Source organism: Meles meles, chromosome 5 (genome assembly GCF_922984935.1).
Source record: "Meles meles chromosome 5, mMelMel3.1 paternal haplotype, whole genome shotgun sequence".
Taxonomy (NCBI): Eukaryota; Metazoa; Chordata; class Mammalia; order Carnivora; family Mustelidae; genus Meles; species Meles meles.
The window spans coordinates 87,026,920-87,053,855 of NC_060070.1; the positions used below are offsets into that span (position 1 = coordinate 87,026,920).

Sequence of the window (26,936 nt, forward strand, 5' to 3'; positions counted from 1 at the left end):
TTTTGCTCTAATTTTTTAAACACAGCTGCAAAGCACAGAAGTCATATCCTTAGTTCAGGAGATGCCAAAAGCCCTTTGCAGCACAGATTTCTGTTTATTTCCCCGGGAACTTTACCGAATTCTAAACACACTGTTACAACTTCAAAAAACTTGTAGAAATGACAGTAGCAACTACAGACCATGGATTTCCATTTCCTGCTTCCAGCTCTTCTGAGGGGATGAAGTATTGGCCATTTTTGTTGCCATGTAAATTGCCACTTTTGTAATGCTCTGTATAGTTTACTGAATTCTTCAAGGCCCAGCTCAAAATACCATTCTTCACTAAGCCTTATCTGACTAGGCAAGAAATATGTTCATTCCTTCAAAGCCCAACTAAATATTTCCCCTCTCTCCTCTCTGTTGTGCCTTTGGTCTACTGTTCTCCACTCCACGTATTTCTAAGTCTGGCCAATGTGCTTCCCCAGAGACTCTGAGCCAGAGGGTAAGTTCCCTGCCCTCTGAAGCCCCTTTTGTAACTTTCTGTCTTTGCATCAGTCTGTGTGTTTGCTTTCAGCTCTGTTCCCTCCTTCGTTCTGCACTGTATCTCTGAGGCTAAAGTTCCCAACATCACACCTCCCAAGCTTGCCAGCTTAGTTTTTGGTGAAGATCTGCCAGTAGAAGAAAGTCATGAGAGACTGGAAGATGGGAAGAAGAAAGGAAACACTTCTTTTCTATCTGCCTCTGGTGGCAGATGAACCCAGGCTCCGTCGTTTCCTTCAGACAGCACAATTCCATGGGCGCGGCCACCGCGAGTGTTCCCAGAGCATTGGCAGCAGAATTCCTATGCTCATGCTGCCTGTTTTGGTTGCCCTGCATCAATTACTAACAAGAAACTAGACCAAAAAAGCCACAAGTCTTTGTGGATCCTACCAGCCAGACACAGAGGTAACCCTTAAAGGCAAAAAGCCACTAATGGAAGCTTCTTGGTTTTTAAAAGGGTTAAGGAGCCTTGAATTTTGAGCCCAGAGCTCCATGCTCTAGCTTACTATCTCTTAAGCTGCAGTAGAGTCAAGAACAAGGCTAGAGAGGGGCTTATGAGAGCTTATGTTTTCTGGAAGAACCAGGAGACCTTAAGAAGGGAAACCAGACTCATGTAATGCTAAATACCACACTCTAATATCAATGTAAAGTGTTTACTGCTCCCCCAAGTCTTACTAAAAGCATCTTCTCTATTCATCTACAAGACTCATAAGAAGAGAAGAGCTATTTAAAAAAGAAAAAAATGGAAATGGCCCTTAAACATATGAAAAGATGCTCAATTTTTCTCATAAGAGAAATGCAGTTAAAACTGCACTGAGATACGATTTCTCACCTATCAAACTAGCAAAAATCCAGAAGTTTGACAAGATGCTCCACTGGCAAGACTGTGGGGAAAGTCATTATCCTATATTGCCAGTGAAAATTTCAAAATGGTATAATCCCTGTGGAGGTGAATTTGGCAACATCTTGCAAAATCACACATACATTTACCTTCTGACCATGTAATCCGCTTTCTAAGAATCTATCCCAAAGAGATAGTAGGAAAAATAGGAAAAGCCTTATGTACAAGGCAATAGCACAATTTATAGGAGCAGAAGACCGAAAACAACCCAAATGGTCCATCAAGACAGAAGTAGTTGAATAAATAAACTATAGTACATCTATTCTAATGAGTACCATGCGGCTAGGAAAAGGAAAGCATAATATCCTTCTAGATAGCTAGTTTTAGGAGAAGTGTTAAGTACTAAAAGGCAAGGTGAAGAAAGAAAATATTTATAAGCAAAGAGTATGCTACCAATTATTCAAGAATATTGAGGAGGTTACAAAATAGAAATTATATATAATATAACATAACATAACACAATATGTATTTATTTATTTTTCATTATTTAAAATAGAAGCCTAATCCAAAAAACTAAAGGGGAAAGAGGTCACCTATAGGAGTAGAAGGGACAGGAATAGAAGGGGGATTTCTCTAAATAAAGCTCTTCTGTAGATTTGATTTTGGAATCATGTCTATATTTTACATAGTTATAAAACAAAAAAAAATCTTTAAAGGTAATCTCCAAACATTGAAAGCAAAATGGAGTAAATGAATCCAACTATATACTGACAAACTGGCATGACCACACAGAGAAATTATTTTAGATGACTTTAGAACACAGTAATTTTAATATATATCTCTAGCAGGATATGCCCTAAGGGCCCCCAAAATAACTGCAGAAATCTTAAACTATTTTCAGTAACCATATGGTAGCACTGACACTGTAATTCTGAGACTATATTGTATGTACTGGGGACAAAGCAAATGAATTATTGTGTTGTATCACTGGTCACCAAGATTTTTAGTATAGGAAAAAGGACCTGCCAGATCAAAGGCTAAACAAAAACTCTGTGTACTGAATTTTAATTAGAAGTATCAGCATGTACTCATGATATATTTTACCTGTTAAATATATGATAAGTAAATAAATACATAAATGTGCACATATTTCTTAGTTTCGTCTGCCAGAAAGGCCCACAAATAGTGACCAACCCAGCAGCAAGTGCTTCCACTGAGGTTTCCAAATATCATTTCCCACTGAAAGGAACCAGGGCTTTTTGAAGAAATGGCTGATCGCAGATCGGGGCAGGAAAAGTACAAAATGAACCTGGAATGTCGTGTCATGCTAGAAATCAAGAGTGTTAACGACTATGTAGGTCATGTCAGAAGGACTCAAGAACCAGTATGAAGAGGGGGACAATGTCAATAATAATAACTGCAAGTGATCAAAACGTGTCCAATTTGTCTAGTCCCATAAACTGAAAGTGATAAATGTTCCTCTTCCCTCCTTTCCAAACAGTCCCCCCAAACAAAAATCTCACTGGTCACCTGCAGAGGATGCTGAGTAACCACCTCTTTATTTGAAGACGGTAAATATCCTTCTATTCCCTGGCAAACTGGACCTCAGGATTATCAAGTGAGTGTTGAGGAGATTTTTCTAGTTACTAAGTAAAGAATGATATAATTCGAAAATAATGATTTTGCCATTTCAAATTATGAAATAATGAATCTAGGAAATAGTCTGAATGAATACGAATAGCCAAAAGAGAAAGATAACCAAAGATTTTCTGTGTTTCTTAATAAATATATGTTCTACCACCTATGGAGCATTTTCACAAAAAACAAAAATGAGACAAAACAAAAAAACCCCTAGATCTTGAATCGGATTGAATTAGAATCCATCTACCAAGTTACAAAAAACTACAACAGAGAAACATGTTAAATGTTACCAGGGGGATTTTAATCTTCCACATTTAGACTGTCAAAAACTCTAGAGCACAAAGACCAAATAGTTTCTTCAACAAATAATAGAGAGAAGGGAAAAAAAGAGAAAGAGACAGAGATAGACATGTGGAAGGGAACCTACAGATTTAAAGAGATTTAAGAGCCATAATGACTGTTTATCAACAATATGGACCTTATCTGAATTCTGGTTTTAAGCAACCTGTAGAAACACATAAACTGGGGTGCCTGGGTGGCTCAGATGGTTGGGGGTCTGCCCTCAGGTTATGATCTCCAGGTCTTTGGATGGAGCCCCACATCGGGCTCCCAGTTCAGCGGGGAGTCTGCTTCTCCCTCTCCCTCTGCCTCTCCCTCTGGCTTGTGTGCTCTGTCTAAAGAATAAATAAAATCTTAAAAAAAAAAATCCACGTAAACTCACTCCAGACTTTGATCCAATTAGGGACATCTGAACACTGATTGGATGTTTAATTTATTTAATATTTAATTTTAATTTATTTATTTGAGAGAGAGAGAGAAGGTTTGTGTGAGAGAACACAACCAGCAGGGGGAGGCAGAAGGAGAAGCAGGTTCCCAAGGCGGGGCTCCATCCCAGGATGGATGGTGAGATAATGACCTGAGCTGAAGGCAGAGGCTTAAAGGACTGAGCCACTCAGGCGCCCCTGACTGGATATTTAATATCCATAAAAAATTATAGTTCAATTTTGGGGTATTATAATGATATTGTCATTATGGTTATAAAAGGGAGTCTTACTTTTAGAGATACATACTGAAACATTTATGGAAAAGATGATAAAATTATCATCGGGGATTGGTGTCAAAATAACTTGATAGGGGGCGCCTGGGTGGCTCAGTGGGTTGGGCCGCTGCCTTCGGCTCAGGTCATGATCTCAGAGTCCTGGGATCGAGTCCCGCATCGGGCTCTCTGCTCGGCAGGGAGCCTGCTTCTCTCTCTCTCTCTCTGCCTGCCTCTCTGCCTAGTTGTGATTTCTCTCTGTCAAATAAATAAATAAAATCTTTAAAAAAAAAAAATAACCTGATAGGAAAGAAGTAGGTAGCATAGAGATAAAACAGGTAGTCTGTGAGTTAACAATTCTTTAAGCTGAAGGGTGGGTACTATTCCGTCTACCTGAATAATAGGGTGTTCAAAGAAGTAAATTTAAATACAAGATTACATGAAGAGACGATTGTCAATTATTCTGAAAAACTGCAAGGACCTGGCAATGTCATGTGTATAACACAAGCTGGGGTGTCAAGGCAAAGCAAATGCGTTCTGTGGGAGACTGAAAGTTTATAAAACGTGGTCATTCTCTATTCTAAGTACTCCTTCCATGCCTCACTGGTAAGACAGGTTAGGGATTCCTATAACTGCCTCCCAACAACAAGGAGACGGTCAGCACAGGCTGGCTCTCCCAGGTGAGAACACACCCCAACATGATCCACAAGCAGCTGCCCAAGAGAAAGGGCTGTGGTGGCAGCCGCAGATGAGGTGAGAGAAGCGCTGTGGGGAGAGCCTTACCCAGATCTGGTCAGTGTGGTCATGGGTCGGGGGTGGGGAGCCTGTCCCCATGGACAGATGAACCGACAGGGTTCCAAGGCTCCCCCACAAACCTGTACAAGTGAAGATGCGTGAAGAATGACATGCTGTCGACAGAAGTGGGAAAGAAACCCTTTGGTGGGAAACAAGACTAAAATCTTACAAAGTCTATTTTTTTCCTGGCATCATTATATGTTGTCAGTAATAACATACCTGTTATTTTAAATAACAATTAAAATCTCATTAAAAAACAAAACAAAAACAAAAACAAACCAGGGAGCCTGGGTGGCTCAGTTGGTTAAGCAACTGCCTTCGGCTCAGGTCATGATCCCAGGGTCCTGGGATCGAGTCCACATCGGGCTCCCAGCTCCACTGGGAGTCTGCTTCTCTCTCTGACCTTCTCTTCTCTCATGCTCTCTCTCTCTCTCAAATAAATAAATAAAATCTTAAAAAAAAAAAAAAACCAACGCAAATATAAGGCCTATAAGAAGAGTACTGCTCTAATGAGAGTAGCCTGAACTCTGAACAAAGAGCTGTGAGAGATGTTCTGAATCTTAAAATGTAAAGTAGGATTGATACCTTACTAGTTACTCATGATGACATTATTTTACTTTTTGTCCCCCTGAAGACCTGAAGTGTCTATCAATGCTTCTCAAGGAAGGAGTGCATATTTCACAAGATGCAGGAAGGAGTTAAGTGCTCCAATTTAAAGGTGATTTCAGCTGATTCTGATGTACATGGTGCCCCCAATTAGAGGACCATTCCCTTCTTGGAGGTCCCTGTAGGGTAGCTGGCTGAGGCCTGTGTGCAGCCAAAATGCATCTGAGACCATCAATATGGAAAGCTGGCCACTCCTTTTTCAAATACCCCTTGAAAATAAGCAGAGCTGCCATGTCAGACAGAGGATAATGAAATCCCCGTGTTCCTCCATGACTCACGCCACCTCCCTGTCTGCCCAGCGTGGGGACAGCTTTGAGCTGCAAAGATGGTAGGAGGAGGGCCAGAGGGGATCCCACTGCAGGCCATCTACCAACAAGTGCACATTCATGCCTGCCAGCCTGCCCTACTGCTCCCATTCAGTTGAGGGACGATGACAGGTAGATGATTGCAGTGCTCTTTGCAGTCAAACTTGGGAGCATCCTAGAACAGGGCTCGAAGAAAAGTGTTTGATCAGAAACCAAACATGCTCCTGCAGCTCTGCAATCTTCTTTCATCCCCTGACATGACTGAGACCATTATGGCTTCTGATAATGCTGACGAGTTCACTTTGGACAAAAAAATGCAGATCAGTAACAGCATCCCTCACTATGACCATCCTGAGTTTCACCCTGTAATGGCTTCTCGGGCCAAACATACCCGTTTCTCGGATAATTACAGCGTCCACAAACCTGGAGACACTGACTGAAGTAGATGGTGCCTGCCGTGCGGCAGGTTCCAGAACAGAGTGCACTGGGCTGACGTGAGTCGCCAAACAGCACCCGGGCTGTGACTGAGGGTGGCTGGGCTCCTAACAGCCTCCTCAGTAAGGATGCCCCTAACTACACAATCAAGTATGCTGGAGGGCCAGAGTCTGTAACAGAGCACAGGTAGCTGGTGAAAGGAGGTATCCTTCCCGCAACCATCTATCGCCACAATTCCACACAGCCCATGGAATTAAAAGCCTTGATAATATCAGGTAATGCTTCAGCAGTGCTAACTTTCAAATTACTTTGAAGTCACAACGATGAGTAACATTTATATTTGATGGTAAAAGTTATATCTACAACAAAGGTAAAACCCAATTATTTATTTTAGCTGAGCTCTAACATTTCTCTATTTGTTAGAATAATGGCTACTCCTGCCAGTTGACTAACATTCCTCTTCTAAATTTCCCTAAATAAAGGATTACATTTAGGACACAGCAGGTCTTAGGGACATTTAGACTTATGACCGTCCCAAGAATTAGTAAACGTCTGCAAGTTACACTCATCTTTCCCATTCTAGTCATCACTGTGTTTTAAGGACATGTGTCAACATGCTATGTGTCCCAGCATGGAGGGGACCTCGGAAGGAGAGGGGATGCGGAGCCCTTCGCAAGGGCAAAGAATTCTGTCTTAGGTACCAAGGCAAGGGCACCTGAACATGCAGAATCCCTTTCCAAAGAAGCTGCAGTAAAGACAGATTTGAGGATCTAGTCAGTCAAACTAGGATCTTTGCAGGAGGTGTAAAAACTGTGGGCAGAGCCGGGTGGGAAAAGCCACTCACGCTATCTACAATGTCAAGACCTAGGCTGGACTGTGCACATTGCCAGACTAAATATTACCTAAAAGAAGAACATAACACAACAGAAAACAACCAAATGACAACCAAGCCAAAATTAAAAATACTCTTCTGAAATATCAGTCAGACAGTGTTTCCCACAAGATAACTTGACTTTGACAATGACAATTCGTTATTCTGGTCTTGTTTAAATTACAGACAAACTTGGCTAAACAGTGCAAATATGGACTGATTTACCCATGAAAAGGAGACAGTCTCATGGAGAGCACACCGTTCATATCCAATTAAAGGCCAAAATACCTCCGTAGCCTTGGAAAGCATGACCATTGGATCAATATTCTACAGACTTCTTCCCTGATCTTACCTACCATTAAATATAGAAAAGCCTTTGATATAAAAGGCTTTGCTGGACTATCATAAGCATTCCACACATGGCAAATCTGAATGTATCACTAGGACATTTTCAATTCTTAACTCCTAGTGTAATCTTTATAGTCTTCTCTTTTATGTTTACTAGAATTATTATTTGGACTATTTCTAAAAATAGAAGACTTCCCCTATGTCATTCAGCCATAAAGCATTCAAATCAACCAGTTCTTAGTCAAAGGTGATTAAGAGGTGGGTTAGGATAAGTTAATGAGCTAGCAAAATATATGAAGACAAAATATCTTAGCACATATAAAAATATATAATTGCAATACTTACCTATCAGCCCCTTCTCAAGAGTGAAGGTTTTGTTTGTAAACATACATTCAAAAGCCACAATGTGAAAAATCTTGTTCACTGTGTTGTGAGTCCCAACTATTCGAATATACCTGGGGGTAAAAAGAAAATTTGTTGAAGAAAACGAGGTTCCATCACAACCAATCCAAAGACAACAGAATGAGATACATGGTGCAAGTATACAGTGTTCCAGGGCAGGGACTAAAGAAGACTTTGAACCTGACTTCAGATCCTCTATTTGCTCCTTAGGGCTAGCTCCAACTGAGCTTAGAAGCAGGATGGCAAAATTAGGGAGATACCACTTTCCGGAGAATTAAGCAGAACTTAGATTTGATTTACCTAGAAAATCAAACCAGGTACTGTGGAAGCTCAAGCCCTGAATGTCAGTATAATTACATGCCCATGAGACATTCACACTGGAGAAGCACAGCTTCTGTCTGCTCCTTGTGGTTAGGAATGGTGCATGGACACTCGCCAACTCAAGGAAAGATTTCACCCATTGGAGACAAATGCATAAAATCAATGCTGCCATCCTGTTTAACAGAAAAATCCACAGAAACTACTAAAAATCACTCACAGTTTTTTCTGTTTCAACACTGCTCCTAAATCCTTGTAGAAAGTGCCTGCTATATACGTACACCAGCCCCCCGCCTCCCCTCCCCACTTCAACTTGACTGCTGGGAGGCCTTCTCCTGACCAGAGGAAGTGATCTGCAGAGGTGACCCAGCCAGCTCTGCAGCCCCCCTCCCGGCCACACGGCTCTGGCGTCTGCATACAGTGCAGAGTTTCACCGGGCAGGTCTTGAGCAGCCCGGCCTGTTCACCCTCTGTGTCTCCCTAGAGGCTTCACCTCTGACAAACAAGCATTAACCTTGGAGTGACTTGTTCCTGTCCCTCTCCAGAGGGACCTGACAGTTCACAGGTTAATGAACAGACAAACTCATTCTTCTGAGTGTCACACAAATCGCTGGAGAATGTGCCGCACACTGTCTTACTGGGATTCAAAAGAAGAACCAGGGAAAATAACTAGATTAAGTGGTAACACTCTCCCAAATTATGAGCTATGCGCTCTGAAGGATGGGGCATATTAAATGAACACATTTCAATTAGGAGATGACAGACCGGGCAAGGTTTTAGTAATATCCTTCCTCTGCTGTGTAAAACAACCTTCGACTTCAATGATATAATTTTACTTCTGAGTTAATCGCTGTTCACTAATTCGGTAATTCCCTTACATTTCTCATCACTCCAAGTTAATTGTGTAATGTAAATGCCAATCTAAAAAAAATTCACATTAAGGAGACTATATTTGGGGCTTTTATGTCATGAGCTATTTTCCCTCCTGTTCCTTCAAGCATGAATCTCACGGCATTCCCGGTGCACCTCATTTAGCCATCTGCTCCTTGACACGAGCTGGTCACTCATCTTCATAACCAATCTAAATGCTGTCTCCTGGGCTGGCTGTTCAGTGTGCCCATGTCCACTGCAGGGAGACACCATTCTTCCTGTATGGAGAGTCAGGGCAACAGCTGCGCTCATCAGAGTCCTCTGGTTAAGCAGGAGGTTGGCCCTGAGCTGTCCTCTCAAGTCCTCAAGGCAGACCGAAGGTACTGATGCTACTGCCTTTGGATGGGTAGGTGGGGTTCGAGCAAAATAAGTTCTAAAATGGTTTGTGTGAAAAAATAAAATAAAATAAAATAAAATGGTTTGTGGAACGGGAATTGTGCTGTTCTTTACCGTTGGCGGTGACAGTCTCTATAGACTTTCTGGAAAGGAAGGGGTGTGTTAAGCCTGGTACACTGGCCTGAATCTAATTTCGTCCATTTCCTTAAACCCACAGGAACTCAACCGGCATTGCATTTTCAACTGCTCATGGTCGTGACAGTGAGTACTGCTGTCTGTAACCTTGGAGGGAATTGAGGGAATGTGGTTTGGGGAATTTGATCAGATCATTTTCCTGTTCCCTAGGTCACGTCTCCACCAAAGGAGAGGCAGCTCTCCTAATACTGTGCAAGGTACAGGAGCCAGGAAGTGACTGATAGGGCCCTTCCCCATTGGCAGTTCTTAAGATTAACAGTCTAGCCTGACTTAAGGGGATGTGGTCATGTCCTCTCCCTCCCTTTCTTCCTTTTTATAAAAAAAATTGTATGGAACCAGGTTCTCCAACTTTAGATAATAATCATTTCCCAAATTTAACCGTGGTGCACAGATCAAAAATAGGAGAAAATATGCAACCTTTGCCTCCTTCATCCCCCAATTATAAGAAACCGAAAACAGAAAATTATATAGGAATACATTTTACAGCCCTAATGATAGTGCTTGTGATAACAAACAAGATAATATATATGGTTGGAAAGGCACTGAGAGATGCCTCCAGATTAAAAGTTCTCTCTAAATGAAGATAATGTTATCTCTGCTGCATAATCCTGAGGTCAAATTAACAATTCGCCACTGTACATCACACTTCTTGATTAGCCCGTTACACGTAAATGCTCAAAACAAGTTTAATTATTCTGGTTCTACAATACTTTCTAAGTCTCCACAAAATTGTAGCATAATTTACAAAAATGGCATGAAGTCCTTACTCAAATACACATTCGAAAAAAATGGTAACAAAGTCACAAGAAAGACACCATGTTTCTCTTTCCCAGTGAGGAGTGGTTTAACACAGGACTCTGTCCTTCACTAAAGATCTAGCCTTCAAGTAGAAAATAGGCTGCCACGAATCCCCCAGCTTCAGTGACCAGAAGGGGAAGCTGGAGCTCTACACTGAGAACTCAGAGGCCCAGACCCGGGAGCAGGGGCTGGAGGGAGGGGGGCGAGCACAGACTCCAGCCCTGATGAAGAGCCGGGTTCCGTCAGAGAGCTCACGATGGAGCATCCCTGAGGCAGAAGAGCAGTTTTTATCACCCGAGCTACTGAAAATCCAAGATGATGGGGATGGGATCAGAGGAGGGTCCTTCCTCCCTCTCTTTTTCACTTATTTTTTTTGTGAAAAAGCCAAACTCCCTTCTGGGTCATAACACCTAAACAGGAGTAGATTTCACATTTTCTCTGCCACCAAAGATTTTGAATAAGGGGGAGAGTTTGAGATGAATTTTTTTTTTCTCCGTTCAGCATCACCTCTCCAAAGCAGAGTCAGACTCTGATTTAACCTGATAATAAGGGCAGTGGCAGCTAGTGACTTCATCAGTGTGCAGAGAGGGGCACTGCTGAAGAAGAGAGCAGCTACCCTTTGTTCTCTCTGATCCTCAACAGCAGCTCAGACAGTTGGAAGATAATTAAAACTTAAACAGCGCTGAGGAAGGCAGCTACGCAACAGATTGGCCATTTCTGAGGAGGATGAATGCTGTCCACATGAGCCCTTGCGGAACCGTCTGTTCCTAATATTCTTTTCCCTTCCCTGTGTTGCTTGTCTTCTCGTCACTGACGGAGACCGGATCCCGCACACAGTTCACAACAGGATGTTTCAAGGCAGAAGTTTCCAGGAGCTGTAATATTGTGGGTGAAAAGAGATTCTGTCTTCTTTAATGAAATGAAACCTAAAACCTCTAAGGATAGCACTCTCAAATTGAAAGGCACGACGTTGTTTTGAAGAGCGTGCTTTAGGGGCTAAGGCGCTAAGAGAACCAGGTTTGTGGCCCAGCCCCGTCACTTAATTAGCTCTGCCACTTTGGACCAAAGATTAAAAAAAAAGAGAGAGAGAGAGAAAGAAGAAAAAGAAAAAGCCTTAAACCTTTTGAACCTCAGTTTTTCTCTTTACAAAATGAGGTCAATAACACAAACCTTATGAGATATTTAGATGAGATCAGAATTTAAAGTGTTTAATACAGTGCTTGGTGGAGGACAATATGATTAAACAGAAATTTGAGGAGTAGGTCACGGGATACAAAATTTCTTGGGTCAGACTTCGAGAACGCCGGTTGTCTGGAAGAGTGTTCCTAACTATAGATTTTAATAAGGTGCCTCCAAGAGGAGGCAGCACCCCCCCACCTACCCCCCGCCACAGGAGCAGACTTCAAGAACATAGGAAGGGGCCTGTCCTTCCTCTTCAGGCACCACAGTAGTGTCCCTATGCTCACAGAAGGAGACTCCATTCTAACTGCTGATTTACCCGGCTCTGTGGTATTAATTATTTCCTTCTTTAAGCTTCTAGTCTCTAGAAAAGTCTATTCAAAATGTTCTCGACCTGACTCACCTATACATGAAGCAGCAAGAAACGAATCTTTTGCCCATGTTTGGTCTAGATAACCATACCCAAAGAAGAGTTTCTTTTCTGTGCAAACCCTAGTTCGTAGTTTTAATTCCTTAAGAAAAATACATTAGCATTTCCTAAAAGAGAGACATCATAATACTGTGACTTAGAGGAATTTTGCTTTGAAGATGTCATTAGCATTCCCCACCTGTTCTGGGAAAAGTACAGATTCCTATTCTTAACCTATCTTTCTGTCATTTGTCAGGATGCTATCCGATTTGATTTCCAAGTCACATACGATACATTCTTAACATACTAAGGGAAGTACAGAAAAAGGAGAAAGTACAGAGAAATAGCAACATGTGTGTTCCTGCTTTAAATCCTGCCATATTCTCTAGTCTTCAGTTCTGGTGGACCACAGACTACTTGAGTTTAGAGTTAACCCTTAACCTTTGCCTCTAGTTACAGGCTCACCCATGTCTGTACTGAGTGGATTCTACTCCAAGATAAAATTGAATTCAGTAAGAAATATTTAAATGAGCTCTCAAGGGATCAATTGAAGTCTAAATCCATCAAAATTCTATTCTTTGGTAAACAAGTTTTATTCTCTAAGTGAACTTCATATTCTTGGGTTAAACAGAGACTCTTGAGGAAGCTAGATTTAGCCTGAGACTATGTGCAGGAAGGGTTCCTTAACATTTTGGCTCTTTCTCTGAGGTAGTCAGAGAACTCTGCTGTGGCCAGATGTGGTCCTCTAGCGATAACCTTAGCTCCAGGATTTGTTAGGGACTTGGCAACCGTGTAAGGTCTGTATTCGCTTCCAAGACTTCCTATTTGACTCTTGCTATCAAGAAGATGCTAAGAAGGTACATAAATAATTCTCTGACCCAAGAAGCAGGTAATGTCTGCAGGTCTTGCCAGTATGGTATTTTCTTCCAGTTCTATGTATACAGTGTTAGTACTCTTATAATCAAACCGCAGACTGGAGGGGAAAGTGACTTCAGGTCTTGTTGCTAAGGCAGCAAGTGGAAAACAGTTTACTGCCAGAATGACAAAAAGCTTCTAGAAAAAGCAGGTTGCAACAGAAAAGATTTGTTACTCTTACAAAACCTTCCCTCTGGCTGATCTGTGGAGCTATAGATTCTCCTCTACTGACTTCAGCAAAGGGCCCCAGCAGCATTTGCTTATTTGGGAGAGGAAGAATTATTGAAAGGTTACGCAGTTTGTGTCCAGAGTTAGCCCAAGCAGAGGCTACTGCCTCGGAGAGCAACCCGGATGCTGTCTGATGGTTAGCCCTGCAGAGGGAGCAGTTGTGTTCCAGCATCTCTGCTATTCAAGGGCAAATGAAACAAGTCATCTTGGTTTTCAGAAAAAATTGATGCTCTAGTGAATCAAGTATGCAGAGGGGAATAAGATGAGTAAATAATTACTAACACATCATAGCCCAGTGCTACCAAAATAGCACTTTTCAACATTAGAGATAAATATTTAAGTGTTGCTTTTTATTTGGAGGAATTATGAATTTTTGAAAGAGTAGGCCTTTTTTCCATCTTCAAATATGTAGAACCTATCCTGCCATACTTACATGCCTTCAGCTTATGGAATTATATCTGGAATTAATATAGCAAAAAGAACTTAATTATAATATTTACATAAATCATATGAAAATGATATAATCTGTAACGTTTAATTTCCTGATTGCACATTTCATTTATGAGTCAATAGCCCTTGCAGGTATACTGGGTAAATCTGCTATTAATCAAGATTTAATAAATACCAACCAGGTGCCAGAAATTGTGCTAAGCACTGTGACGAATGCACCCAAAAGACAGGATATATACGTGCATCTAAAGAAGGTTCTAGTACAGTTTAGAAGGCAAGACTAAAACATATTAGCAGTAGTGGTGAAGAGAAAAACGTAACAGCTTCTTATCTATTCACACATGGTGAAGAGGTTAGCCTACTCTTAAAACACTGAATTCTGCAATATGAACTTTAAAAGTCCTCCCTGTGAATTATTCTTGCTTCAAAGACCAAAACAAAAACAAACATGGCTAAAAGAAAAATAATCCTCAATCCCTCTTTCTCTCATGCACAGAGACACACACACACACGCGCGCCCACATACACACAAATATTAACTCAGTATTTGTGTGTGCTAGCTACTGCTGCTTGGTGCTGGGACATGAGGTTGAATAACACACATCAAATCTCTTCCCCATGGAATTTATATTTCAGGGTCGGGGACAGACAACAAATTAAAAAATCGAATAATATCAAATAATTACTCACTGGTTGGTTAGGTAGATCTATTTAATACTGAACTTTATAGACAAACTTGCTAAAGTGGAAGGATAGACAGTTACAAAACCTCTCCCTGCGGGAATAAAAGGGTCCAATAGGAAGGGGAAACACTCAGCCTGAGGACACGGAGACAGCGTGAATGAGTCTGAGGTGTAGACACAGTTCACCTATCATAGCTATTTAGCAGGATATAGGCAAAAATCTAATTAAGTAGGCTTTTTAGGATCTGGAAAGAGGAACTGATTTGATTTTCATGGGAAGAAATGTCTTATTTATTTCGTGGTTTAGTTTTCTTTTTACCTTTGCCATTTTTTTCAGATTGTAATTTCAAGAGATTATAAAGAGACAAAACGGGAAGTAGAGGGTATAAAATGAAAAATGAGTGAGAGAGAGGGAGAGAGGGAAGGAGAGAAAAGAGGAATAAAGGGAGGGATGGAGGAAGGAGGAAGAGGGGGAGGGGGAGGGGGGAGAGCATGAATATGAATAAACCAATCCCTTCTTCTGTCTCTGTTATGTGCTAATGTGAACAAATCCCCATGTGGGAATACTGTGAACCAATTTTATTACTCAATAAAACATTGAAACCAACACAAAGTATATTTTAAGAAATAGAACTAAATTACCAAAAGTTCAACATTTGCATTTTTTCATTAACTTTTCTCCTAGCCCAAGATGCTGGGGGCTGGGGACAGGATTTCACTACTTTTATCTTTTAAATGGCTGCATTATCTTTTTCAGTTTAGCCAATAGGCTGTGCATTCCTGCGAATGTAGACAAATGAGACTAATGGAATTGTGCACTAGAGAAAAAGCAGGAGAAAATTAAATTTGTTAGTTTCCCTATGAATCTGTAAAAACTCATTTGGTGACTATGACCTGTAGCAAGCCTGTTTTAGGATCATGGTGGGTGAGGAAAGGTTCTCTTTTTTTAAACCTAAGACTATGGTAGGTATATGCAATTTATTATAACTTAAAATTTTAAGAGCTGGAGGAACTTCCCCCTCCCTTGTCTTTTAGAGTAAAAGATTAAGTAGAGAAGCATGAGAGGTAAACAGAAGGAAAAGGAATTTGCCTCTCCCCAAAGAAAAATTTAAGCATCCTTCTAAGAATGTAAATATCTGACATACTGAGAAATAAGACCGGAACTGCTCAAGACCTTCAGAATAACAGAAGTGAAAACTGAGTCAAAGTCAAGAGAATAATAAAGAGACCATAGGGGTAAGGAAATCACAGATCTTTACTCTAGACCCTTGAGAAACTAGCACTGGAATTATATTAAAAGCCACCAACTTCTGAACACATCCCATGTGATACCCTTTGCGTGCATTATTTCCTTTAATGGGAAACCCACACCCCACACACTCATACAATCATGCTGGAGATTTCAAAGCTTGACACAAGATTCGTCTCTCAAAGCCTCTGAATTCTTTACAAGCTATGCAAAGAAACCTATTTCATACAAAATAGCTCCTCAGAGAACTAAGTGAAATGTATGTGAGGAAAACGAACCCAACCCATAAAAGTCCCACACTTGCCACATACCACCCACAGCTGTTTCAATGCTCACAGATAATTTTAGGGACCCTCCTCTGCCCTTTGAGAAATTCTGGACCTTTACCTAGAGACTATAGATTAGGGGGTAGGGGTCGGAGGTGGGGGAGGGGAGGGAGGAAAGGACGGGAGATTTCCTTAGCACATTCATTTGAGTACCAGTAGAACTATGTACAAACCTACCAACTAGGCACAGAGTAATCAAATCAAATCAAAGTAATACTACAGAAAACTTGGGAAGAATGCTCACTACCAACAATACATATGCAAATGATAACAGAAGAGAGAAAAAGAAAAGCAAGTATTTTTGTCCTGGGTGCAAAAGCTGGTATGGATATGTATAATGTACTATCTCAGGGTGTGTTAACTCAGAGTGTATGACTGATTACACTGTACTCCAGGTTCTAAACAGCATGAAGGATTATTAATTTCAGCACTTACTGCTTTAAGAGATTTTGCAGCTAAAATCTGTCAGTGTGGTAGAACTATACCACAAGCAGCAGAGAAAACAGCAAGAGACTCCACCTGGCACTATTTGGTGGTCTACACGATCTGCAGCTTCTAGCAGGAGCTGAGAAGGCATGGGCCAGGTCCAAGTCTAACAGTCTGCCCAGTCATTTTAAGACATTTCCCCATGCACCTTTTGTGTTAAGAACCCTATGCACTGTTAAGGTTCAATTTTGAAGCCTGTCCCCAATCTATATTTCTGCTGGATTAGCAAACAGGTTGGGAGGTGGAGTAGTTTGGCAAGGATTTTTTCCCCCTCCCCAAAGCTTCTTGAGAGTTCAACCATTCGTGACTTAGACTTTACTGGTACAGCATTAGTGCTAAGCCAGTGATCAGGAAGAAAATGTCAATCCTTACACTTGTTTCAGAAATTCAAGGAAAGAAAAAACCCAGGAGAGGAATTCACATAAAGTAAAAGGCGTACTTGGTAAGAGAGAAATTTTTTAATAAACAAGAAGATTCTATTATATTACTAAGAGTCACGTTACTGCTGTGGTATTTAGACTACTCATTAAAATAAAACAAAACAAAACTGACTTGATTATTTCTTTTTCTTTGTTCACATTTTTAAGATAAAGTTTTGGGTTGTTGTTGTTTTTTTTAAAGATACTAATTTTAGGTAATCTCCACACAAAACATGGGGCCCAAACTCACAACTCCAAGATCAAGAGTCATAAACTCAACCTACTGAGGCAGCCAAATGCTCCTAAAATAAAGTTTTAAACATACATAGTTTAAAACATCAAAAAGCCTATAAGTTTACCATTTCCTCCCCTCTCTGGAGACAACCGTTTTTTACCCATTTTAGTGGATTACTTTAGGATTTATCTCACAACCATTATTATCATGCTTTAAAAAATATATATTTTTTAATTTATTTTTTTATTTGAGAGAGAGAGAGAGAGAGCACAGGAGCAGGGGAAGGGGCAGAGAGAGAAGGACAGGCAGAGAATTTCAAGCCAGACTCCACACCCAGGGTGAAGCTGTATATGGAGCTTGATCCCATCACCTTGAAATCATGACATCAGCCGATACCCAGTGGGACACTTAACTGATTGAGCCATCCAGGCGCCTCTATAATTATCATGCTTTGGATGCTACCTCTTGATTTTTTTTAAAGATTATATTTATTTATTTGACAGAGAGATGACAAGCAGGCAGGAAGAGAGAGGGGAAGCAGGCTCCCCGCTGAGCAGAGAGCCCGATGTGGGGCTTGATCCCAGGACCCTGCGATCATGACCTGAGCCGAAGGCAGATGCTTAACCCACTGAGCCACCCAGGCACCCCTACTTCTTAATTTTTTGGTTTTAGGCTTTTATCTACCAATCTCCTTCTATGGAGGACAATTATCTAGCTCTCCCCTGTCTACATGCACCCTTTCCCATCCCCCCAGTTTAGATTATATTGTAACTCTGGTTGAATCAATATTCAGGGTTTACATTACGAGTATGTAAACATTCCTCATAACTAATATATGGAAGTACTTTCCTTTCCTGCATGTTTTTTTCCCTACAAAGGTAAAAATAAGTTTTGGTTTTTGTTTTGCTTAGTTTTGTATGTGCTTAACACTAACTCACCTCCACTCTCCCAATTGTCCCTTACTCGAACTAAAGTTCCTCTCAAAATATCCCAACATATCAAGGATTTCTAGTAATTTCTTTTTCTTGAAGAAGTTTGCCCAGGCCTTCTGGCTACTTTCAGTCAAGCCTGGGTGCCCTCTGATCTGATGCAAGGTGTTATTCTGAGATCTGTCTTCCCCATCATTCCAGGGACTCCTTTCATCTCTTTTCTGTGCTGAACTGTCCCTGTCGTGTATATTATGCTTTTGGTCTACTCTCTCATTTTGGTGGAGAGCATCTCCCAGTATCCAGAGGGTAAAAAACCACTTTTTTTTTTTTTTGAGAGAAAGAGAGAGCACTTGTGCATGCGCTCATGCGCGCGCGCGCACACACACACACACACACGGGTACACACATGGGGGAGGGGCAGAGGGAGAAGGAGAGAGAGAATCTTAAGCAGGTTCCACACCCAGCACGAGGCCTGATGCAGGGCTGGATCTCACAACCCTGAGATCATCACCCGAGCGGAAATCAAGAGTCGGATGCTCACCTGACTGAGCTCCCCAGGCGTCCCTGGAAGCTAAAAATTTTAAGGCTTTGTTTGTCTGAACATATCTTCAGTCTACCTTAATATCTGATTGGTAGTTTGACTGCGCATAGAATTTTAAGTTTGAAGCAGTTTTCCTTCAGAACTTTGAGGGTATTATTCTACTGCCTGTCAAACTTTCAGTTTTGCCATTGAGAAGTCATGGTGATACCCGACCTCGTTTCTCTTATTCCTCTTCTTTAGAGAAACTATGTCCTGCTCTGGAAGCATGTAGATTTTCTCTACCTCTTTAGTATTCTGAAATTTCATTATCATGTGCCTTGGAGTGGGTCTAATTTCTTCCACTAGTTTGAGCACTCAGAAGGCGCCTGCTATCCGGAAACCCATGTATTTCAGTTTTGGTAAATTTTCTTGAATTATTGGTATTGATGTCTTCCTCTGAATTATCAAAAATCATTATGAAACTCTTTGTTTTGGACAATAGAGTGCCTTATCTTCTGCACTGCTGTACTTTCTTTATTTGCCATCTTGGTCATTTTGTTCTATTCTCTGAAACAGTTCTTCAGCTTTATCATCTGTGCTAGCTACCAAGTTTTTCATTTCTGCTTTAATATTTTAAATATCCAACTGTTCTTATTATTCTCCAAATGTTTCTTTTTTTATGTATCTTCTTGGCATAAGATTGCCGTATTTACTCAATCTCTCTGAAGAAAGCAATGATTTAAAAAAAAAAATCTTTTTTAAATCTTCACCTCCCTGTATAGTTTTTTCCGTTTGTTTCAGTCTTTATGTTTCATATTAGTTTCCTCAGATGTCTGGTTGTCCAGAAGGTTGTTAGAAACAAATGTCCAGAGATACTATAGGAAACTCTGAGAACACAGTTGCTTGAATGGGTCAAGTATTAGGAAAACCCCACTTACAGATTCTTTAACTCTTCCCTCTTAGGCTGGTCAAATTATGCAGGAAGATGTTTCTAATCCTCTGCATGGAAGATATGGGTCTGGCTGCCAGAGTTCTAGAAACTAAGTGTGGAAAGATGGCAAGGGGTATTTGTCCATGTATATGTGTGTGGGGGTGGGTATTACTGAGAGGTAGGGTCTCTCAGGCACATGACCACTTAATCTTCCTACAGCAAGGCCTTCCTCAATGTGCATGGTATCTTTCCTGGTTTAGAGACACTGTTTTTCTTGTTTGTTTGTTTGTTTGTTTGTTTTTACCACCATCAAAGAATAAATTTCCAAAGTCAGACAGAGAAAGATAAATACTACATGATCTCACATGTGGAATCTAAAAAAGCCTACCTTGGGGTGCCTGGGTGGCTTCGTTGGTTAAGCGGCCAGCTCTTGATTTTGGCTTGGGTCATGATCTCATGAGTTGTGGGATCGAGCCCAGTCTCAGGCCCTGCACTTGACACAGTCTGCTTGAGATTCTCTGTCTCTTCCCCACCCCCTGCTCGTGCGTGAGCGTATACATGCTCTCTCTCTCAAATAAATAAAATCTTTAAAAATTAAAAAAAAAAAAATCTAACTCAGAGAAACAGTAAAATGATGGTTGCCAGAGGGAGTGGATGCGGCAGGAGACAAACAGAGAGATGTTAGTCCATGGGTACAAACTTCCAGTTATAAGATGAATAAACTCTGGAGATCTAATGTACAGCATGGTGGTTACAGTCAACAAAACTGCATTATATACTTGAATTTTTTTTAAAGATTTTATTTATTTATTTATTTGACAGACAGAGATCATAAGTAGGCAGAGAGGCAGGCAGAGAGAGAAGGAAGCAAGCTCCCTGCTGAGCAGAGAGCCCGACGCAGGGCTTGATTTCAGGACCCTGGGATCAAGATCTGAGCCTAAGGCAGAGGCTTTAACCCACTGAGCCACCCAGGTGCCCCTATACTTGAAATTTTCTAACAGAGTAGATTTTAAATGTTCTCACCACAAAAGAAAAGGTATTAGTGTGAGGTAATGAACGTGTTAGCTAATAACCCTACTGTGTTAGCTAATAACCCTACTGTGGTCATCACTTCATAATGTACAACTGTATCAAATGATCAAGTTAAAGTTACACAATGTCAGATATCAATTGTATCTCCATTAAGTTAGAAAAAGAAAAGAATAAATTTCTACTTTCCCAACAGATGGTAAAGAAGCAAAGTTCTGTGAAGTGGGGAAGAGACTCCAGAGCTCTTAATTGTCTTAACTGCTGTCAATCAATCCTTATTTTAGCCCTTTCCTACCAGCTTTAGGCCTTAGTCCTAGTGGCTTCAAAGGTGCCTGGTTCCTCTAATTCCTAAGCCTTTGAGAATTCAGCGGTTTAGGAATGAGTTCTCGTGAGCCTATCGAATCATTTACCACTTGTTTCTCTGCTTTACAGCTCCCTCTTGTTTCATGTTTTTACCTCCTCTTCCCATTTAACTTATCCTTGTAGGTTAATACCTTTAAAAAAATCCCTTTACCATTACTTTAGAGGGGTTTTGTTCGAAGGGCGTGCTAATCGATGTGTGTTCCGTCTGCCATCATTACCTGAAACCTTAACTATTTCTCAGAGTATGTCCGTGCCTGTGGTTATTCCTGTAAGGAGACAAGTTCCGTCAAGGATCTCTGCTGGACTTACTAAGTCTGAGACCTTGGGTCTTCCAAGCTGCTATGGCCACAGGGTACAACCTCTAAAACTGCCTGGCAGTGAGGACAATAATACAAGAGATAATAACCATTCTTCCTCATTTCCTTCCCTGTCCTCGGCCTGAGGGCCACAGCTCCGTTCCTTCTTGTCTTAAAATAACATTTTCACCTTGCTGCTGCTCTTCTGCCTCCTTTCCTTGCCCGCAGTCCTTCCGCCAGGTCTTCAAATGGTCGTCTCAGATTATTTAGCTATTTTATTTATTGGACTGGTTTTTCACTAATTAAATGTCCAAACAGGGATATGTCCAGACAGTCCCCCAAATTATCACCATTCTGCAGAAAGATTCAAAGCACTGAGTGATTTTGTTAGTCACAGACTCCCTGTCTCTAAAAGAAAGTCGGGGGGGGGGGGTGTTAATTCCCACTGAGTAAAAATAAAATAATTCCGCTCATCCTCACACTCAAACAGCTGCACAGACAGCACTGGCTGCTCTGTTTATCTTGATAACTGTGGAAAAACACCATCTCCTCCCCTTCCCACTCTCCCCAGAACAATCACCATGCTCCACATGCAGACGGGGCGATTGAGACTCTCTGGGGCTGAGACAGGCTTGTCTGGGGTTCTTCCTGCACATTTGCACAGCACCATTCCTTTGCTGCTGTCGGCACGACCCAGTTGGTTCAGGTAACAGCTGCTGCAGGGGACTTGACGGATTCAGCTGTGGGTCGCCTGGAGGCTTCCTAATGCCCCAGCTCAGCCAGCTGCATCTAAGCAGAGCCATGGGAAGCCAGTGCCAAAGTCGGGGAAAGTACATACTGTACTTCCTCTTTAATCCTTGGAGTTACTGCAGCAGCAGCAAAAGGAGACGGGGAGGAAGAACAAAGAAATACCTCGGATGCGTGGGGAGCAGGGCGGCCAAGGGTTCTAAATCAGACAAGGGGAGAGCAAGATGCAGGTAGAGTGGGGAGAAAGCTCTCGACAAGGGTCCATTCAATGTTACTGCTGACGCCAGGGCGTCCAAAGAAATTCTCAAGCTTTTTGTTTGTTCTCATTCAATCACTCCAGGCAGGATTTAAAGACAATAGGAAATGATTTCCAACTGACTGTGAATTTTTAAGGTAAGGACAGAACTTGAGTACACAAGGCAAAGACGAACCATCCACATTTGCCCGGGACTGGGCTGGTCTTGGTCCTCAAAGTCTCGTGGCCCAGGAAACCACTCAGTCTCTGGCAAAGCAGGATAAATGTTCACTCTATGCCACCGATAGCTAGTTCGCCTTCCAGGGCTCGGGCGAAGCTGGCTACATTCATATTCCACTCAGCACCTTCCTTATCTTCTAGGGCCGCTCCTGCCACACACACGCTTCTCAGCCTGTATCATGCACAGTCTAACCGACAAGGGCATTAAAAGGCCATCCTGTGCTTGCCTCTCAGTGGAAAAGGGAACTGTGTCATTCAGAGCTCTCCTGCTTCCTTTCTGGAGTCCCTGTCAGAAGCACAAGCCGTGCAGTGCCCACGGCTGAATCAAACTGATGGTGGCACACACCGAAAACGTGGTTTGGCTCAGGACCTGGAAACAGCGCGTCCCGTAAGAACTTTAAAATGCCGAACTCTGAAAAGATGGAAGCCAAAGAAAACTCAATTATGCAGAGGCTGATAATTCAGTGTGGGGATTATTCAGGCTTCTTCTCTGCTCTCCCCTCCCTCTGGCACCCTGCTCATTAGGCCATTTCACTGCTCATTAACAGGGAGGAGGAGGAAGCCAAGGAGGGGCAAGTAGAACTGGCCAATTTTTCTTTTTATGAGGTTTCCTAAAGAGGGCCTTGTTGAAACTATTGGCTCCAGAGGTTCTTCCATGAGGAGAGAGGACTGAGAATGGTGGGGGGAGGAGTGTGGGAGGAGGTGTTTGTGACACTACCTGTCCATTTTAATCATTTGGTTTCTCTTAATTCCCTAATAGGATGAATTGCTGGTCTTCTGTTTTCATGGAAGGGCTAGCAAAAGTATAAATATTAGACAAAAGATATAAAAAACTACTGGGGCGCCTGGGTGGCTCAGTGGGTTAAGCCTCTGCCTTCGGCTCAGGTCATGATCCCAGGGTTCTGGGATCGAGCCCCGCATCGGGCTCTCTGCTCAGCAGGGAGCTTGCTTCCCTCTCTCTCTCTCTCTGCCTGCCTCTCTGCCTACTTGTGATCTCTGTCTGTCAAATAAATAAATAAAATCTTAAAAAATATATATATAAAAAACTACTAGTTAAACCACAATCTTTTTAAAAAGAGTGTTTTTTAAAAAAAAAATCTTTAAAAAAAAGGTCATTTGACAGATTGGTAATGCTGCCAATTTACAAATAAGTATAATTGGGTGATTACAGATTTTGCTTTAAAAATTTACAGTCTAGATTAGAGAAGTTCTGGTCAGCTCAGATTAAATGGGAAATAGTAATGTGAGAAATTTCCCAGAAAGAGCAATTCAGTTCTGGTTTATCACTTAACTTCTCAAAGCCTCAGTTTCCTCATCTGTAAAGAGAAAGATAACAGTGCCTAACTTGGAGGTAAAATAATACAGGTATTAAGATTAAAAGTACATGTGCCTAAAATAAATACATACTTACATACATACATACATGTGCCTAGCAGTCAGTACCTGACCAGGCACATAACAAGTAACTGGTAGCTAGCAAGAATGAAGTAGTTAAGAATTTAAAGGAGAGGGCCAGTCTGGCTCAGACAGTAGAGCATGTGACTCTTGATCTCAGTGTCATGAATTCAAGCCCTGCATTAGATGTAGAACTTACTTAAAAAAATAAAAAATATATAAAAAAATATATACATAAGAGGGTAAATTTTTTAAAAAGCTAAATGAATATATTTAACATAATTCAGCATTTAAAAAATATTTTATTTATTTATTTGACAGAGAAAGAGAGATCACAAGTAGGGAGACAGGCAGGCAGAGAGAGAGAGAAGGGAAGCAGGCTCCCGGCTGAGCAGAGAGCCCGATGTGGGGCTCGATCCCAGGATCCTGAGATCATGACCTGAGCCGAAGGCAGAGGCTTTAACCCACTGGGCCACTCAGGTGCCCCAATTCAGCATTTTTTTTTAATTGAAGAAAACTACTCTATACTCAGCACTGTTATGCCCAAGATATAAAAACAAATATGAGTAAGTCAAAAAGTGGACTCAAAAGTCCACTGTTTAATGTAGACAGGTAATTACAATGGATACTAATGAACGTTATACAAATTCTCCACAAAATAGCATGGTGGCACCAAGGACTGGCACCTAATCTAGACTGGGAAGATCAGAGGTCACTTTTCTGATTTGACTGCTGAATACTGAAAGATGAGTGGGTAAACCAGGGAAAAAAGATGCACAGGTAAGGAAAATCCAGGGAGAAGAGCAGTGTGCGAAGTCTAGGAATGTGGTACCTGGAAGGCTGGCAAGACCAGGCAGTGTAATGGAACTGGAGTCCAGACTGGACTGGACCAGAGCAGAAATAGAATGGGAAGCACAGTATAGTCCTTCCCTTTATAGTCCTGCTATAAAGGGAAGAGCAGGACAATGGCTAGAGGGAGAGTGTAGAGTCAGGAGAGGGGTCTGTTTTGCTAGGTAGTACGTGGAAGTGATCTCGGAAGGTTCAAATGCTGCAGGGGAAAGAGATGTGAGCAGAGAGGTAGAGGTTGCCGTTTCCCAGCCGTCGACGTGGGGAGTGGGTTCTGACTCAAGGTTACCCCTTTCTAGCTTTAATGAATTAGAGACCCGTACAGTGCCTCCATGAACCTCTTCAAGTGTCGGGGGGGTCTGGGTCAGTGGTTCTCCACCCTGAATGCCCATCAGAATCACTGGCAGGGTGGAGAGGGGGTTGCTTAAAAATATATAGATGTCACCCTTAGACATTCTAATTTAACTGGAATGAGGTAGAGACTGTAATGTACAGCTAGGGGTGGGAACCATTAGTCTAAATCCTAATAAACACCTACAGTCATACATAAATAAAGACACACGTTTCAAAAGCAAAGACAGATTACTTTGGGATTAATGCTTTCCTGGATCACTGGGCTGTGGCTTCACTTTTTCAGTGGACCTCCACTTATTTTTCTGGTTCCATTACTAGCTCCCTCCATCATATGCCCTCTGCTCGAATCACGGAGCATTCCTTAAGGGCTTCAGGTGTCTGTGCCTTCCTTGTGTGGTTTGTTTCTGGGTGTACCCCTCCCTCCGTACTTCCTTTGGGAACCCTTACACCTCCTGTAGAGCCCAGCTCACACAGTATATAGTCTCCCATGATACTGATTTATCCCAAGAAGCATTAATTTTTCCCTGATTAGTGCTCACCTACCTTCTTTTAGAGCATGTCTCACACTGTATGAGTTAGGTGTCCACTTTTCAGCCTCCCGCCATGGGACTCTGATCTTTCTGAAAACACAGAACTTTTCTTGCTCATCTTCCTTTTTCAAAGCACCCAGACAGTAGCCAGTGGAGTGCAATGAATGTCCTCAAATGTTTGCTAAATGAATGAATGAATGTGGATAAACAAAAGGTCATCATTATAAGAATTGCATTTAAGGATGTAAGAATTTTTAAAGATTATTAAAATTCATCAAAGCAAATAATATTTATGTGAAAATACTTCTTAAGAGGAGTATAAATTATTCCTAAAGAGCAATAGACAAAGAATTTTCCAGAGGTGTTATACAGAGTATGGAAGTAGATGCTTATGCCTTGGTATATATAAGTCTCAATTAGACAGTATTTCATTTTCCAAAACCTCTCTTTTTATAAAGTAGCTATATTCTGATGGGACAGTGCACAGTTGCAGGAATGAGGTGGCAGGATTTGATGAGTATAGCAGAAGAAAGGAAAAACACCAGTAAGGATTCTAAATGACAACTGTCAGCAGGTTAGAGAATTGCTTATAAATACAATAGAATTAAATAACCACGGTATGATAGTAGAGTTGCTCAAATATCATCACAGAGGAGAGATAAAAATTCCTCTCTAGAAAGAGGATGATATTGAAATCCGGCTTTCACTCATGGGAGTGTCAGTAATAGGAAAGAGTGGCCCGGAAATGACAGAACTGAATGATTTAGGAAAAGAAGATGAAGGTAAAAGTAAAAACAAAAACAAAAACAAAACCCCCTCAAAACTACCCTGATTATTGCTCTGAGAAGGTGCATGTTGCCTACTTCTATGGGATTCATCAACATCTACTTTTTAAGATGTTAACTCTAACTCTGAAAAGCCTGCAGGCAAAGCCCTCCAAGTCTAGTGGCAGGATTATGCCTTACCTTGATTACTCTGGGCATACATAACTGGGAGAAACAGAAAGGGAGGAGATAAAATTATTTATGTCATCAGAGAAGTACAAAGAGAATATAAAATGGCTTGAGAGGTATATTACTAGGAGTAATGGGAAGAAATTAAGAAAATGGTGAAATTAGGTTGCATATCAGACATTCTCTCAGCATGATTTTTACTGCAGTGTGAAAGCATCTTCTGGAATAATAATGCTAATTTTAAATGCCCTCTTAATAAAATGCTCAGGTTGCTATAGCCTATTAGGCAGCAATTAAAACCTTTGAGCTCTGCCACCCTGTTCTCGGGCCTGCTGCAGCCCGGCTGTCACAGGCAAAAAGGCCTGGTGAATCCTGGGCACTGCGGGGTTACGCCGGCCAGGTAAAAGATGGAAGGCCCATCAGTCAAGTCATTTAAAATTGGACACAACATTAGAGAAAATGCAATGGAGCTGAGTGGGATGAACTAGAGAACCTAATGTAGCATTAAAAAAAAAATCACAATCATTGGTGCCAAGGGACATTTGGAGGACACT

At 41.4% G+C, this 26,936-nt stretch overlaps 1 protein-coding gene across 3 annotated transcripts in view; it reads right to left on the reverse strand.

The window, feature by feature from the left end:
• The window catches only part of BTBD9 (BTB domain containing 9), a 422,827-nt gene that overhangs the window by 140,385 nt on the left and 255,506 nt on the right, over positions 1-26,936 (reverse strand). For all 3 annotated transcript variants that reach the window (XR_006818290.1, XR_006818291.1, XM_046004605.1), the window contains exon 7: positions 7,803-7,912. Coding sequence is in view for 1 of the 3 variants with exons in the window: in XM_046004605.1 (XP_045860561.1) it covers positions 7,803-7,912 (110 nt within the window). In the remaining 2 variants the exon portion in view is untranslated. The remainder of the gene's footprint in view (positions 1-7,802; positions 7,913-26,936) is intronic.